Here is a 13982-nt window from a genome sequence, read left to right as displayed (position 1 = left end):
TCATACTTTTCATTTTCATACTTTTCAGTTGGCCAAGATTTCTAAAAATCCTTTCTTTGTATTGGTCTTAAGTAATATTCTAATTTTCTGAGATACTGAATTTGGGATTTTCCTTAGTTGTCAGTTATAATCATAAAATTAAAAGAAATAAACATTTGAAATATATCAGTCTGTGTGTAATGAATGAATATAATATACAAGTTTAACTTTTGAATGGAATTAGTGAAATAAATCAACTTTTGATGATATTCTAATTATATGACCAGCACCTGTATATGTATATATATATATATATATATATATATATATATATATATATTTTTTTTTTTTGGCAAAAGGGCGTGCAGTGTGTATCAGGGGTTAATCTACCAGAAATAAATGACTTCAGGAGATTTAAATAATCAAACAAGTAGATCATTTTATTTGTCAGGTAACATATATCAAGAAAATTACACAATTAAACAAATATAGGCCAATTCAGAAATGATCAATTCATAACATCAGTTGCTCAAAGATAAATCTAGGAGTTGAAGATGCATATCTCACAGTAAAGAAACACGCAGTAGTTGTGAGTGCTCTGAGTGCAGGACAGCTCTGTGTAGGCCTTTTCTAGTTACACTAGAAATATACACCAGATTAGAACAAAAGAACTGTAAACATAACATACATCACATAATATAAATGACTGCTGTGAAATTGAGACCATTTTACTGATCACACTGAGGTGATTAAAATTATATCAAACATTAAAAGGAAAAAAACAAAAAAAAACAATAGATTGAAAAGATACATCATGTGTGGCATGTAGTAATTCTTGATTAGCTTTTCAGGTCTTGAGCCAAAGTGAAAGGAGGGAAAGTAGAAGAATAAGAAGATAAATTTGGTTATATTTCTTTCTTTGAGATCATATCTCCAGATTAGAGAGTTTTATTGCATGATGTTTTTTTTTTTCTTGTGTTCAGTTCAGTCTTGAATTTTGTTTGCAGATTCACATATACATTTTTGAGAGATTAAATAAAGGATTTCCTATGCTCAGTAAACCCTTTTTTGAGTGAATAATTTTCACTAATGGAGCAGCATCTTTTCAGATTTGATTAATTTTTACCACGAAATTTGTTCCATTTTTGTCTGCCAAAAGCCACCAGATAGTCTAAAGCCCCTTTGTTCTTCCTCTCTTCTCCAGCTTTCCTCAGATCCTCCAGGTTCTTTATCCATTCATCTTTTCCCTCCTCCTTCCATCTGGGAATCAAGAAATCCAGATGTTGAAGAGTGAAAGCGCTGTCTGATTTTAATGTGATATTAGAGAGACTCATGATGATCTTATAAGCTTCATGCAGCAGGTTGGACTTTTCTTTTTGAATCTCCTCCAGTTCGTGGTTCAGTGTTTTTTCTATTTTAGTTATATCCTCTGACTCTTTCTCAATACTTTCATGCTCCTTTTTAGTATTTTCATATATGTTTTGGTCAAAGCTGGTTTCAGGATGGTCACCAGTGCGTTCATACTCCCGTTTGAGTTTATCAAATGTCATAATGACTGGTTTTTTTCTCATCTCATATTTTTTGTTCTCTTTGATGTGTTTGCTGTAATGACACTTCCTTGTACACACAGTGCAGTGATTGTTTTCCATGACTGAACACCACGAGAGATCTTTCGCCCACCAGCAGCCCCATTCATGACAGTTCTCCTCACAGACGGAGCAGCAGGTTGCGTTTCTGTTCCACCACCATTCATTTTCAATGAGGACTTTTTCTTTGACAACTCTATTGACTGTAAACTGGAAGTTTTCACATCTCTTAATCTTGTCTCTGTTCTGTCTGAGGGCTTCTTGAATCTGATTAAGTTCTTCAGTTTTTGACTCTTTATAAGAGATTCGTTCCACAAGATTATTGACACAGGCCTCGAGTCGTCTTCGCTCTTTCAGAACATCTAATGTCATCTGAACACTTTTTCTGTTCATTCTACCCAGAAGTGTGAAGAACTGATTCATGCTTCTCTCTCCCATTTCCCATGATGATCTGTATATGTGCTCATACTCTTCATCTCTTTGCTGTTTCTGCTGGTTGCTAAATAAGAAGTGAACAGGTCTATTTCTCTCATCTCTTCTGCAGGGTATTGCTGCTGTTTTAATGGCGTTAAGAACATCTGTTGGAGGTCCTCCTTCTGAATGTGTGAGTAGAAACACTATGTTCTCCTCTATATCTCTACCAAACAGAGACAGAACTGAGTGAAAGATGTAAAACTCTTTGTCAGTGAGTCGATTCTGAGACGCCTTCATCACTAAACACACTACATCAATATTATGAATCCCATCCTCATCTGAAAATAATCTGATCAGATACTCAGAAATTTCTCTGTCTTTCTCGTGTTCTTCAGTGTTTCCGTATCCTGGAGTGTCAATGATGGTCAGAGATGTTGGGTTTTCTTCAACAAACACCTCATAAACCGTGATCTCTGATGTCTGGGATTGTGATTGATCTTTAGGTTTAGTTTCTTCTGTGATTTGATAAAACTCTTGATCCTCAAACTTCACTCCCAGTATGTAGTTGATCATGGTGTTGATCATGGTTGTTTTCCCAGTGCCGGTTTCTCCCACCATCAGTATGACTTTGTTCTGCTTGTTTCTGTCTCTTTGTCCATATATCCACTGTCTGACCTTTTTATTAGTCCCATCAATATATTTTCTTTCTGTGTTCAAACGATAAAGCGCTGGAGGACCTTTATCAATTAGTACGGAATTAAGATGTAATCTGCAAAAGATTGATTGAACTGATTTAGCATCAACACATTTTGAAATCAAACAGGTATTTAATAACCTGCCTATGAGGAGGACAAACAATTTGTGGTGGCACAATCATGGTTGTTTATGGGCGCTAATGGTGTTTCAGATTTAATGATTTTTTTTTAAACCTATAATTTTTGTTTATTTATAATCAACAATATAGTGAACAATCACATTTCTGTTTATACACAGAATTATTCTGAGTGAAAAGAATAAATGCAAAATAACATTCACTTACGCCATATTACGATGTTCTTCCATGCTTTTGTGCCGTTCTGTTGTCATTCTTTCTGTGATTTAAGAAAACACTGAGTGAATAAGTGAATGCATGTTACATTTGCATACATCAGATTGTTACATAATGCAAGTAGAATTTTCATGTTTGGGTAAACTATCCCTTTAACAAAACATAAAATTCAGAGGTTCGTGGCGTTTCCTTTATCTTATGACATAAGAGGTTGGTTTGGATATTGCGTTATCTATGACGTCACACAGGCAAACACATTTTCACGTACCTTCCTCCAGTGCGAGACACAGACCAATAATTATACAGTATATCATCACACCACAGGCCCTGCTTACTCCAGCTAACACATTTTAGTTTTTTCTCATTGCAATGTTTTCCATTAAAGTTCGGTACAGGCATCAGAATAGCGCGTCTGTTTGCAGTATATCTTTTTGTGCATGACAGACTTTCTTTTTGTTTAGACTCCTTTACACATTTTATAAGCTAATCACCACGTCTTAGCTGGTAAAAGCACAGTATGTGTAACAAGAAGGAGCTGGAAACCGGCTAATGATAAAATATAGATAGAGTTAATGATTAACTTTTAACACCCTGCTGGTTGTTCCTTCACCAGGGAATTTACTAGGGCCCAAGATTCGGTGCTACACCCCTGATCAGAGTACACACACACACACACACACACACACACACACACACACAAAGACGTCCTGTCTGCTTCACCATAAACTAATACTGATATAGTAAGCACTTGATAATGTCGTCTAATATGAGTTTAGTTCTTTTCCAGTCGTTCACTGCTGATAGAAAATGGAGGCGCAGTTTTGTGAACGGAATGTCTGTCTGCATGGGGAATATCTGTCCACCCATTTTTCAAAAATCAATTATTGCTGTGCCACTGTTGAAGCATTAAAAAAGGGAAGGAAAAAAAGCGTTTTTGGAGTATAAACCTAAAAAATAAAATAAAATAAAAATAAAGCTAGTGTGATATTTTGGACAAATATTACATTATTTAGAAGTTGCTTTGTTATTAAAAAAAAAAAAAAAAAAAAAAAAAGCCTATTTAAAACAGTATTTTTTTCTATTTTTGCCCCATGTTTTTAATTTCGGTTTCGTTTTCAACGAAACCGTTTTCAATCTTACTAAATTACCATCACAACTAATTTTTACAACTTGATAATGCAAATGTAATAGTCCAACCTTATCACAGGCAGTCTTGATCGCGGCTTTTGTGTTTTGCGGGCGTCCTGCTGCGATGAAAGCAGAGAAGCTCGAGCTCAAACTCCACTCGTCGCTACAGATGAACTCCGTCTTACAGCGCGACGACAAGACATGAGTTACACTCAACTTGCACAGAACCAATATATCCAATTTAGTTAAAAAAACATCTGTATAACACAAAAGATAAACAAAGCGTAGCTATATCTCCCCGAAATGAAATTAAAACAAGAGTACTTTCAGCTTGTAGCTCCTCCCTCCTTCTTTCTGTTATTTTCCGCCTCAAAACCATAGACTGTAAAAAACATGGACGTAGTGACCGTGACGTCACTCGTAGGTTTCTGAAGAGCATTTTTGAAGCCTAAAGTGGGCGGAGCCGACCGCCGCCATCTTGGCAGCGCATCACCGAGCGTCACTCCCGGATACTCGAAAATGGGCAAAAAGGCGGGACGTGGGTGAAGCTGAGGTGCCTGGTTGCTGAAACCACGCCCGTCTATAGTGACAGCAGCAGTGCTGCCATGCAAAGACAAAACACCATAACTTCGTTTTTGATCTAAAATGAGTTATTGATAATTTTGGGAAATTATGACCTCCTTTAACATGTGTATAAGTATCATGGAGAAAAGTCAAATGCCGTGACAGCGTATCACACATAAAATCAATAACTGTTTGCAATTAAATCCTTTTCCTATCTTTTCTTGTAACTCGTAAATTGTAAAATCCATTGAAATGAACTTCATCGGAGATATTTAATTCACAATCATTTTGAGCACTTTAAGTCGTTCTTATAGGTTAAGCTATTTTAATTCAGTTCGATATAAAAACAATAGGCTAAGTATGTCTTCCATCCTTTAATGTTAGCGAACATTGCAAATAAATTGGTTGCAAAACGGTTTCCACTCACGTTTAACTTTTGGTCTGGTTGTTACGGTCAGAAAAAAAACCCTGAATCACATTACTAGATGTTATAGCCTAGCCAATGATCACTAGATTTTATACAGATGTTACTATAATGATTCTATAAATGGTGATCAGCACACAAATATTGTTTATAATGTGGAAGTTACTTTTGCCTTTTTTGCGAGTGACATCTCGCTTTTTGCAGACAGTGCAGAGTACAATATCAATATAGGCTATAGCGTAAAAATCAAGTTTGAGATCATTTTCATTAAAACATCTAATTGCCAGATTTCCAGTATCCTCCCTATAATTAATTTTTCTGTACAAATAAAAATCTTTAAAGCCAGTTTTCTAAGTTTCGCACTAGCGAGTTTCACGCTCTGGAGCAGAGCGCGCGGCAGTCCACCTGTCACTCAAGTGGCCACGCCCTTAATTATGCAGAACTTTAAGGCTTAATATAATTTAAACGGATGAGTTATAAAAAAATTCACCCCCCTCACAGTTGTCATGAAGGGCAAAATTAGCTATATAGATCAAAATCATTTTTTGCACCAGGCTGTAAACATGTTTTTTTCTGCTGTAAAGTTGGGCATTTTAACATGGAGAGTCTATGGGATTGACTCCCTTTTGCAACCAGCCTCCAGCGGCCAGTCGATGAATTGCAATTTTAGTCACTTCCGTGTTGGCTTCAAGAGAAAGAGTGGGAGGTTGCCGCTTGCTCAAAACAGGCAGGAAACCACAGCTCACCAGTGTTGGGGAAGCTACGGGTAAAGTTACACTTAAAGCTACCTTCTGAAAAAGCAGTTATAGTACAAGCAAAGTAGCTATTTGGAATTTTTTTTTTTTTTGGAATAATGAGATTACAAAAAACTGAGTAATTGTCAATAAAAAAATTTGTAAGTAAAACGTTTGGTTTTTAAAACAAAATATTGTAATTCAATTAACCTATAATTTCAAAGAGTAGGGTGAATTCACATAGATTGGGACACAATTCCCTATTCATTTAAATGGCAAAAACAAACTATGCATATTAATTTATATACTCAGAAGTAATCAAAAATGCATTTCATTTTAGGTGTTTGTTTACATAAACATTGATCAAATTACATGGAACATATTTTATACATACTAATTGTAATCCATATGAGTTATGATTCATATGGCATTTTCAGAAGCTCAAATGAGCGTGCAAGTTCAATGCCCTCATTTTTGCTACCATTGACCATATAAAACGGGGGTGCCCACTCCTGCTCCTGGCTATCGACTGTCCTGCAAAGTTCAGTGCTAACCCTAATCAAACACACCTGCCTTTAGTTTTCGAGTGATCCTGAAGACCTTAATTAGTTGCTTCAGGTGTGTTTGATTAGGGTTAGCGCTGAACTTTGCAGGACAGTAAAACACTAAAACATTGTAATACACAGTAAAAACACATTATGTAAACAAATTTTATTTTAGATACAATTAATGCTATAATATATATACACACTGAACAAAATTATAAACAACACTTTTGTTTTGCATTTTTCATGAGCTGAACTCAAAGATCTAAGACTGTTTCTATGTACACAAAAGGCCTATTTCTCCCAAATATTGTTCACAAATCTGTCTAAATCAGTGTTAGTGAGCACTTCTCCTTTGCCGAGATACTCCATCCACCTCACAGGTGTGGCATATCAAGATGCTGATCAGACAGCATGATTATTGCACAGGTGTGCCTTAGGCTGGCCACAAAAAAGGTCACTCTAAAATGTGCAGTTTTATCACACAGCACAATGCCACAGATGTCGCAAGTTTTGAGGGAGCTTGCAGTTGGCATGCTGACTGCAGGAATGTCCACCAGAGCTGTTACCCGTGAATTGAATGTTCATTTCTCTACCATAAGCTGTCTCCAAAGGCGTTTTAGAGAATTTGTCAGTACATCCAACCGGCCTCACAACCGCAGACCACATGTAACCACACCAGCCCAGGACCGACATCCAGCATCTTCACCTCCAAGATCATCTGAGACCAGTCACCCGGACAGCTGCTGCAACAATCGGTTTGCATAACCAAAGAATTTCTGCACAAACTGTCAGAAACCGTCTCAGGGAAGCTCATCTGCATGCTCGTCGTCCTCATCGGGGTCTCGACCTGACTGCAGTTCGTCGTCGTAACCGACTTGAGTGGGCAAATGCTCACATTCAATGGCGTCTGGCACTTTGGAGAGGTGTTCTCTTCACAGATGAATCCCGGTTTTCACTGTACAGGGCAGATGGCAGACAGTGTGTATAGCGTCGTGTGGGTGAGCGGTTTGCTGATGTCAACGTTGTGGATCGAGTGGCCCATGGTGGCAGTGGGGTTATGGTATGGGCAGGCGTATGTTATGGACAACGAACACAGGTGCATTTTATTGATGGCATTTCGAATGCACAGAGATAACGTGACGAGATCCTGAGGCCCATTGTTGTGCCATTCATCCACAACCATCACCTCATGTTGCAGCATGGTAATGCACAGCCATTGAAGAGGAGTGGACCAACATTGCACAGGCCACAATCAACAACCTGATCAACTCTATACGAAGGAGATGTGTTGCACTGCGTGAGGCGAATGGTGGTCACACCAGATACTGACTGGTTTTCGGACCCCCCTCCAATACAGTAAAACTGCACATTTTAGAGTGGCCTTTTATTGTGGCCAGCCTAAGGCACACCTGTGCAATAATCATGCTGTCTAATCAGCATCTTGATATGCCACACCTGTGAGGTGGATGGAGTATCTCGGCAAAAGAGAAGTGCTCACAAAAAGTCTTAGATCTTTGAGTTCAGCTCATGAAAAATGGGGGCAAAAACTAAAGTGTTGCGTTTATAATTTTGTTCAGTGTAGTTATTATAGTGTTAGGGGCGGGGCCACGCTCGGTGGCTCCATTGCGTCATCGAGCCACCATTTTAGCCCTATCCTAAAAATCCTGAACACAGAATTGGTGAAAAACTGTTTAACGGTTTAACTTCACAATTCAGTACTACATAGTTCAGAGTCTTTGTAATGTATTTCAGCAATACATTTCTAACACTTGTAATGTGTTTAGAAACAATTTTCAGAATTCTCCTTACACGGACTTTAAATAAACATATGTAGAACATAAACCACAAAAAATAGATTTATTAAATTTTGAATTTTGAAGTTTTATGACCCATTCATACATAGGTGTAAACTGCAACCCACACGTGATAGTGGGACAAAGCAGCACTTTTATTTTAATTGTATTGTTATTTTTTATAAGATTTTGTATTGTTGTTTTTACGATCATTCAAATTATTTATTTAATCTAAAAATGTGCTTGCAGTATTTTTATACTAAACTTTTGTTAATAAATATAACTCACTTTTTATTCAGTGCTTCAGATTCCTTTTAACTGTAAAACTGTGAAAAAGTAATGTAAAACATAAATTTAAAAAAAAAATATATATATATTTATAAAACAAAGATGTCATGTAAGAGCTCAATAGAAACACAGGACAGGCCCTCCGCTTGCCACTGGTGTACCGACAGAGGCCCAGCCGCGGCAAATTGCTGGTGGGGTACCACCCAAAAAACGCTGGCTGACCGACAGCATTTTCAGATTGATGGTGTGCCGACGGTAGTCTGACCGTGTTAAGCCACTGAATTTGTGCTGCTCAAAAAACGCTGGTGGACTGCCAGGTCATTGTTTGCTGGGACAGTAAAAGCCTGTAAAGTGATAATAATGTAATTTACTGTGAAATATTACAGTTGCATGCTGTGAAATCCCGGAATTTTTTTACAGTGCAGGTTCACTTTTTACAGTGCAAAGGGCCCCCCCTCCCCGTTTTTTTTAGGTAGACTATACCTTTTAATATAGTTTTTTTTCCCCTCACTTTTCAGTTGATTCCTCTGAAAATACTTTTAAGACCATGGCATGGTATTAAATTATACAATTATATGTATATTGTATATTTTTATACCGGTATAAAAGGTCTAAAACTCACACTTTACGCATCTCACAATCTAGTGATGCATAATTACCTTTTGTCTGGATAGATGTTCAAAGTTTTAGACTATTTACTTCAAAATTATGTGAAAATCATTCTGCTTACTCATTCACAGAAAACAATATATTGATTTAAAATTTTCAAGACATGTTTTGTCATCAAGGGTCTATATGCGAGGGAGTGGCAATGGCCATGAATATTAAGTGAGTCTCACCTGAGAGACAAAGGGCCCTCCCCTAATGGCCGCTAATGGCCCATCAGTGTGACTGTGACTTTGAGGCAGGTAAGACAGAATGTGAGGAGATTGAAAAAAAGGGTTTTTTAAATTATTTGTATTTTATTTACAACACAGTATAATCAAAACATACATAATGAAGGTCAAAGACACATTGTGCACACTGATCTAACCACAGAGACGTGAACAGACTTTGAGTCATTCCTGCAACAGATTCTGTTCAACAAGTGAAACAAGTAAATCATACCTGATATTTACGTGTTTTATTTAAGTGTTTCTACTTCTTTCCATGGACTCAAGAAGAAAAAAACATAATCAGTAGAAAAGGAGCTTGTTTTAACATAGAATATCAGTGTAGTTGAACATCTGATGTTGGTGCAGCGCTCTCAGAGGAAAACAGTTTGAAGAGACATCAGGATACATCTGGTGCTGGTATCTGTTTCAATAAAATACAAACAAAACAAAAAAAACATTTGTGAGCATGTTAATATCAGGAACATCTGTATGTATATATATATATATATATATATATGTTTTGTAGCCATAGACTCACACATGCTTTGTACTATCATAAAAAAAGAGAAAGAAATCTTATATCTGAGAAACTAATTGTTTAGCACGTTATTAAAATCTATTTCTGAACAGAGTAGGCTATTAATAATAAACATGTACTAAACATACTTAGAAAAACCCAACTATGATTTTGTAGTCATATAGCCTAGTATGTATGATTTTATAGTTGCCTATGATATGATTCTGTAGCCACAGACTCAAACATGCTTTGTACAATAAAAGGATGTACTTTGTACTATAAAAAATGATATTTTATATCTGAGAAACTAATTATTATTGTTTAGCACGCTATTAAAATCTATTTTTGAACAGAGTATTAATAATAAACATGGTCTAAAAATTTTTAGATGCGTAGCATTCTTCATGTTGTCGTTTGGGGGAAAACCCAGCTAACTGTTAGTAAATCTGTTCAAGTTTATGTCACAATAAAACGTTAACTAACGCAAAAAAGAAACATTAGTTACTCATCTCCTCTGCTGGATGAAATCGTGTTCGAGGGAAATCCTGCTTTTACTCGGCGCGTCTTCCAGAAACGAACAGTAGCCGCGATGCATCTCCTCACTCTTTGTTTGTTGGGCGTTTGCACGCGCGCACTTACCACGCGGCTATTTACATATGAACAGCGCGAGGGCGGGATCACATTAGAGATAATGAGTCAGACGGGACAGATTGAACATCGTGTTGGTTTCACACGGATTACTTAATAACAGAATGTTTGTTTTCGATAAGACTTGCTTCATTTCAAAGTAGACACTTCAAGCTTTCTATAGATATAACTCCCATGTCTGTGTGTGAAGTATTTGCTGAGTTACAGTTCATGTTAGTGACGCGTTTCTAAAAACAGTTCGCGGACACGGAGAAGACAGAGAGCGCACCCTGTTTGTTTTCTTTATTCTTCAGAAGCACAAAGTTTAGTTGTTATTATGAGTGTATACAAATAAAAGTAGACCCCTTACAGATTCGAATGGTGTATTGCTCTTATCTGTACGATCAAAAATGGCAGAGTAATTCAAGCTCATTTCGGCCTTAGGAAAATCTGCCTCAAAACGCATATACGCGTTTGTCGACCCCAGAGGGTTAAAACAAACAATAACTCATAAGCAAATAACAAAAATAACAGCGAGTAGTCTTCACCACGAAATGTCGGCCTCAACAAAAAGTTTAACAAGCATTTATATAGTCTTTGCATATCATTTGCATTAATCTCATTAAAACCTCCCATCACTCTTCCATCTTCTGCCAGCGCTTGTGACTGCCTCCTCCCTTTAAGACAGGAAGCATGACCTTTGTCTCAGAGTCTGCACAAGTCAGTGTCAAAAGTTCAAAAGGAAAAATTATGACATCTCTAGATAGCAAGTGTGTCTACTTCTATTTTAAACTATAGGAAAAATTGTAACACCTTTCAAAACTTAAGCGATACATATGCCTAAACCACAATATCACACCTCCTAACAGGTGTCAAGAGCATTTTATGCCACGGTTAACTAGAAGTTCCATTTTGCACTTACAGGTGCATCTCAATGAATTAGAATGTCGTGGAAAAGTTCATTTATTTCAGTAATTCAACTCAAATTGTGAAACTCGTGTATTAAATAAATTCAATGCACACAGACTGAAGTAGTTTAAGTCTTTGGTTCTTTTAATTGTGATAAACGGTGTCCTGTATGGAAAGATGTTACTCCAGCTGACAGTAATCCATTTTCACCTGTACAAGTGAACGCTGAGCATTGGCAGCTAATGTTGGCGCACTAGAGTGACGTCACCGCCCCACTTCGACTGATTGGCTGAGGAGGAGCTGTCAATCAAGAACTAGTGGACCAATGATGATGCTTGAGCCGGCGCTGGTTTACATGAAACTCAAACCGCAACATTTGGGAAAGCAAGCGCAGATTGTGGAAACAAGAGTGGAAGGAAAAACAGCATAAGCATACAAAAAATTTAAATATGAGCAGAAAATGTCTGAGAGCACAAAAAACAGAAAAATATAACCAAGAAAATACCAGCATTAATATTTCAGTTTTGTGCAACTTGATTTTAAATGTGTTTAAAGTTTTGATTTATGCCTATTATCTTTCAATCCGTGACCATTGTTTGCTATTCTGAAAAAATCTGCTTTCATTTTTTTCAATATATTTTTACTTGCCTTTTTAAATTTTAGTTTCATGCTTATTATTTTTTATTCGTGACCACAATACTTTTGACGGGAAAATTATCCCATAATTTTGGCTCACATTTAACAAAAACCCACCAATTCACCATCTCAACAAATTAGAATATGGTGACATGCCAATCAGCTAATCAACTCAAAACACCTGCAAAGGTTTCCTGAGCCTTCAAAATGGTCTCTCAGTTTGGTTCACTAGGCTACACAATCATGGGGAAGACTGCTGACCTGACAGTTGTCCAGAAGACATTCATTGACACCCTTCACAAGGAGGGTAAGCCACAAACATTCATTGCCAAAGAAGCTGGCTGTTCAAAGAGTGCTGTATCCAAGCATGTTAACAGAAAGTTGAGTGGAAGGAAAAAGTGTGGAAGAAAAAGATGCACAACCAACCGAGAGAACCGCAGCCTTATGAGGATTGTCAAGCAAAATCCATTCATGAATTTGGGTGAACTTCACAAGGAATGGACTGAGGCTGGGGTCAAGTCATCAAGAGCCACCACACACAGACGTGTCAAGGAATTTGGCTGCAGTTGTCGTATTCCTCTTGTTAAGCCACTCCTGAACCACAGACAATGTCAGAGCCATCTTACCTGGGCTAAAGGAGAAGAAGAACTGGACTGTTGCCCAGTGGTCCAAAGTCATCTTTTCAGATGAGAGCAAGTTTTGTATTTCATTTGGAAACCAAGGTCCTAGAGTCTGGAGGAAGGGTGGAGAAGCTCATAGCCCAAGTTGCTTGAAGTCTAGTGTTAAGTTTCCACAGTCTGTGATGATTTGAGGTGCAATGTCATCTGCTGGTGTTGGTCCATTGTGTTTTTTTGAAAACCAAAGTCACTGCACCCGTTTACCAAGAAATTTTGGAGCACTTCATGCTTCCTTCTGCTGACCAGCTTTTTAAAGATGCTGATTTCATTTTCCAGCAGGATTTGGCACCTGCCCACACTGCCAAAAGCACCAAAGCATTAAAAACTGCTAGATCTGATTACTTTTCGTCTTTTCTAGAAGAAAACAAACATAACCCTCGGTATTTATTCAATACAGTGACTAAATTAATGAAAAATAAAGCATCAACAGGTGTTGGCATTTCCCAAGAGCATAGCAGTAATGACTTTATGAACTACTTCACTTCCAAGATCGATACTATCAGAGATAAAATTGTAACCATGCAGCCGTCAGCTACAGTATCGCATCAGCGCACTATAGATCCCCTGAGGAACAATTCCATTCATTCTCTACTGTAGGAGAGGAAGAATTGTATAAACTTGTTAAATCATCTAAACCAACAACATGTATGTTAGACCCGATTCCATCTAAACTACTAAAAGAGCTGCTTCCAGAAGTCATAGATCCTCTTTTGGCTATTATTAATTCATCATTGTCATTAGGATATGTCCCCAAAACCTTCAAATTGGCTGTTATTAAGCCTCTCATTAAAAAAACACAACTCGACCCCAAAGACCTTGTTAATTACAGACCGATCTCAAATCTCCCTTTTCTGTCAAAGATACTAGAAAAGGTAGTATCCTCACAATTATATTCCTTCCTAGAGAAAAATGATATCTGTGAGGAATTCCAGTCAGGATTTAGATCGTATCATAGTGCTGAGACTGCTCTCATTAGAGTTACAAATGACCTGCTTCTATCATCTGATCGTGGTTGTATCTCTTTATTAGTTCTACTGGATCTTAGCACTGCGTTCGACACCATCGACCACAACATTCTTTTGAATAGACTACAAAACTTTGTTGGCATTAGTGGAAGCGCCTTAGCATGGTTCAAATCATACTTATCTGACCGCCATCAGTTCGTAGCAGTGAATGAAGAGGTATCATATCGATCACAAGTGCAGTATGGAGTACCTCAAGGCTCAGTACTAGGG

The 13982-nt window shown here is 37.4% G+C and overlaps 1 protein-coding gene across 1 annotated transcript; it reads right to left on the bottom strand.

Moving 5' to 3' along the window:
• Positions 1-398: 398 nt before the first annotated feature.
• LOC131537183 (uncharacterized) lies at positions 399-4546 on the bottom strand. The gene is made up of 3 exons (XM_058770474.1): positions 4225-4546; positions 3019-3070; positions 399-2748 (listed from the first exon to the last, which is right to left on the bottom strand). The coding sequence occupies exons 2-3, from the start codon at positions 3063-3065 to the stop codon at positions 1095-1097; spliced, it is 1701 nt and encodes a 566-aa protein (XP_058626457.1). The 5' UTR covers positions 3066-3070; positions 4225-4546; the 3' UTR covers positions 399-1094.
• Between the last annotated feature and the right edge of the window lie 9436 nt (positions 4547-13982).

This window comes from Onychostoma macrolepis, chromosome 03, assembly GCF_012432095.1.
Source record: "Onychostoma macrolepis isolate SWU-2019 chromosome 03, ASM1243209v1, whole genome shotgun sequence".
Lineage (NCBI taxonomy): Eukaryota > Metazoa > Chordata > Actinopteri > Cypriniformes > Cyprinidae > Onychostoma > Onychostoma macrolepis.
Note: the sequence above shows the minus strand (reverse complement) of the source record. Positions and strands in the feature narration are given on the sequence as shown.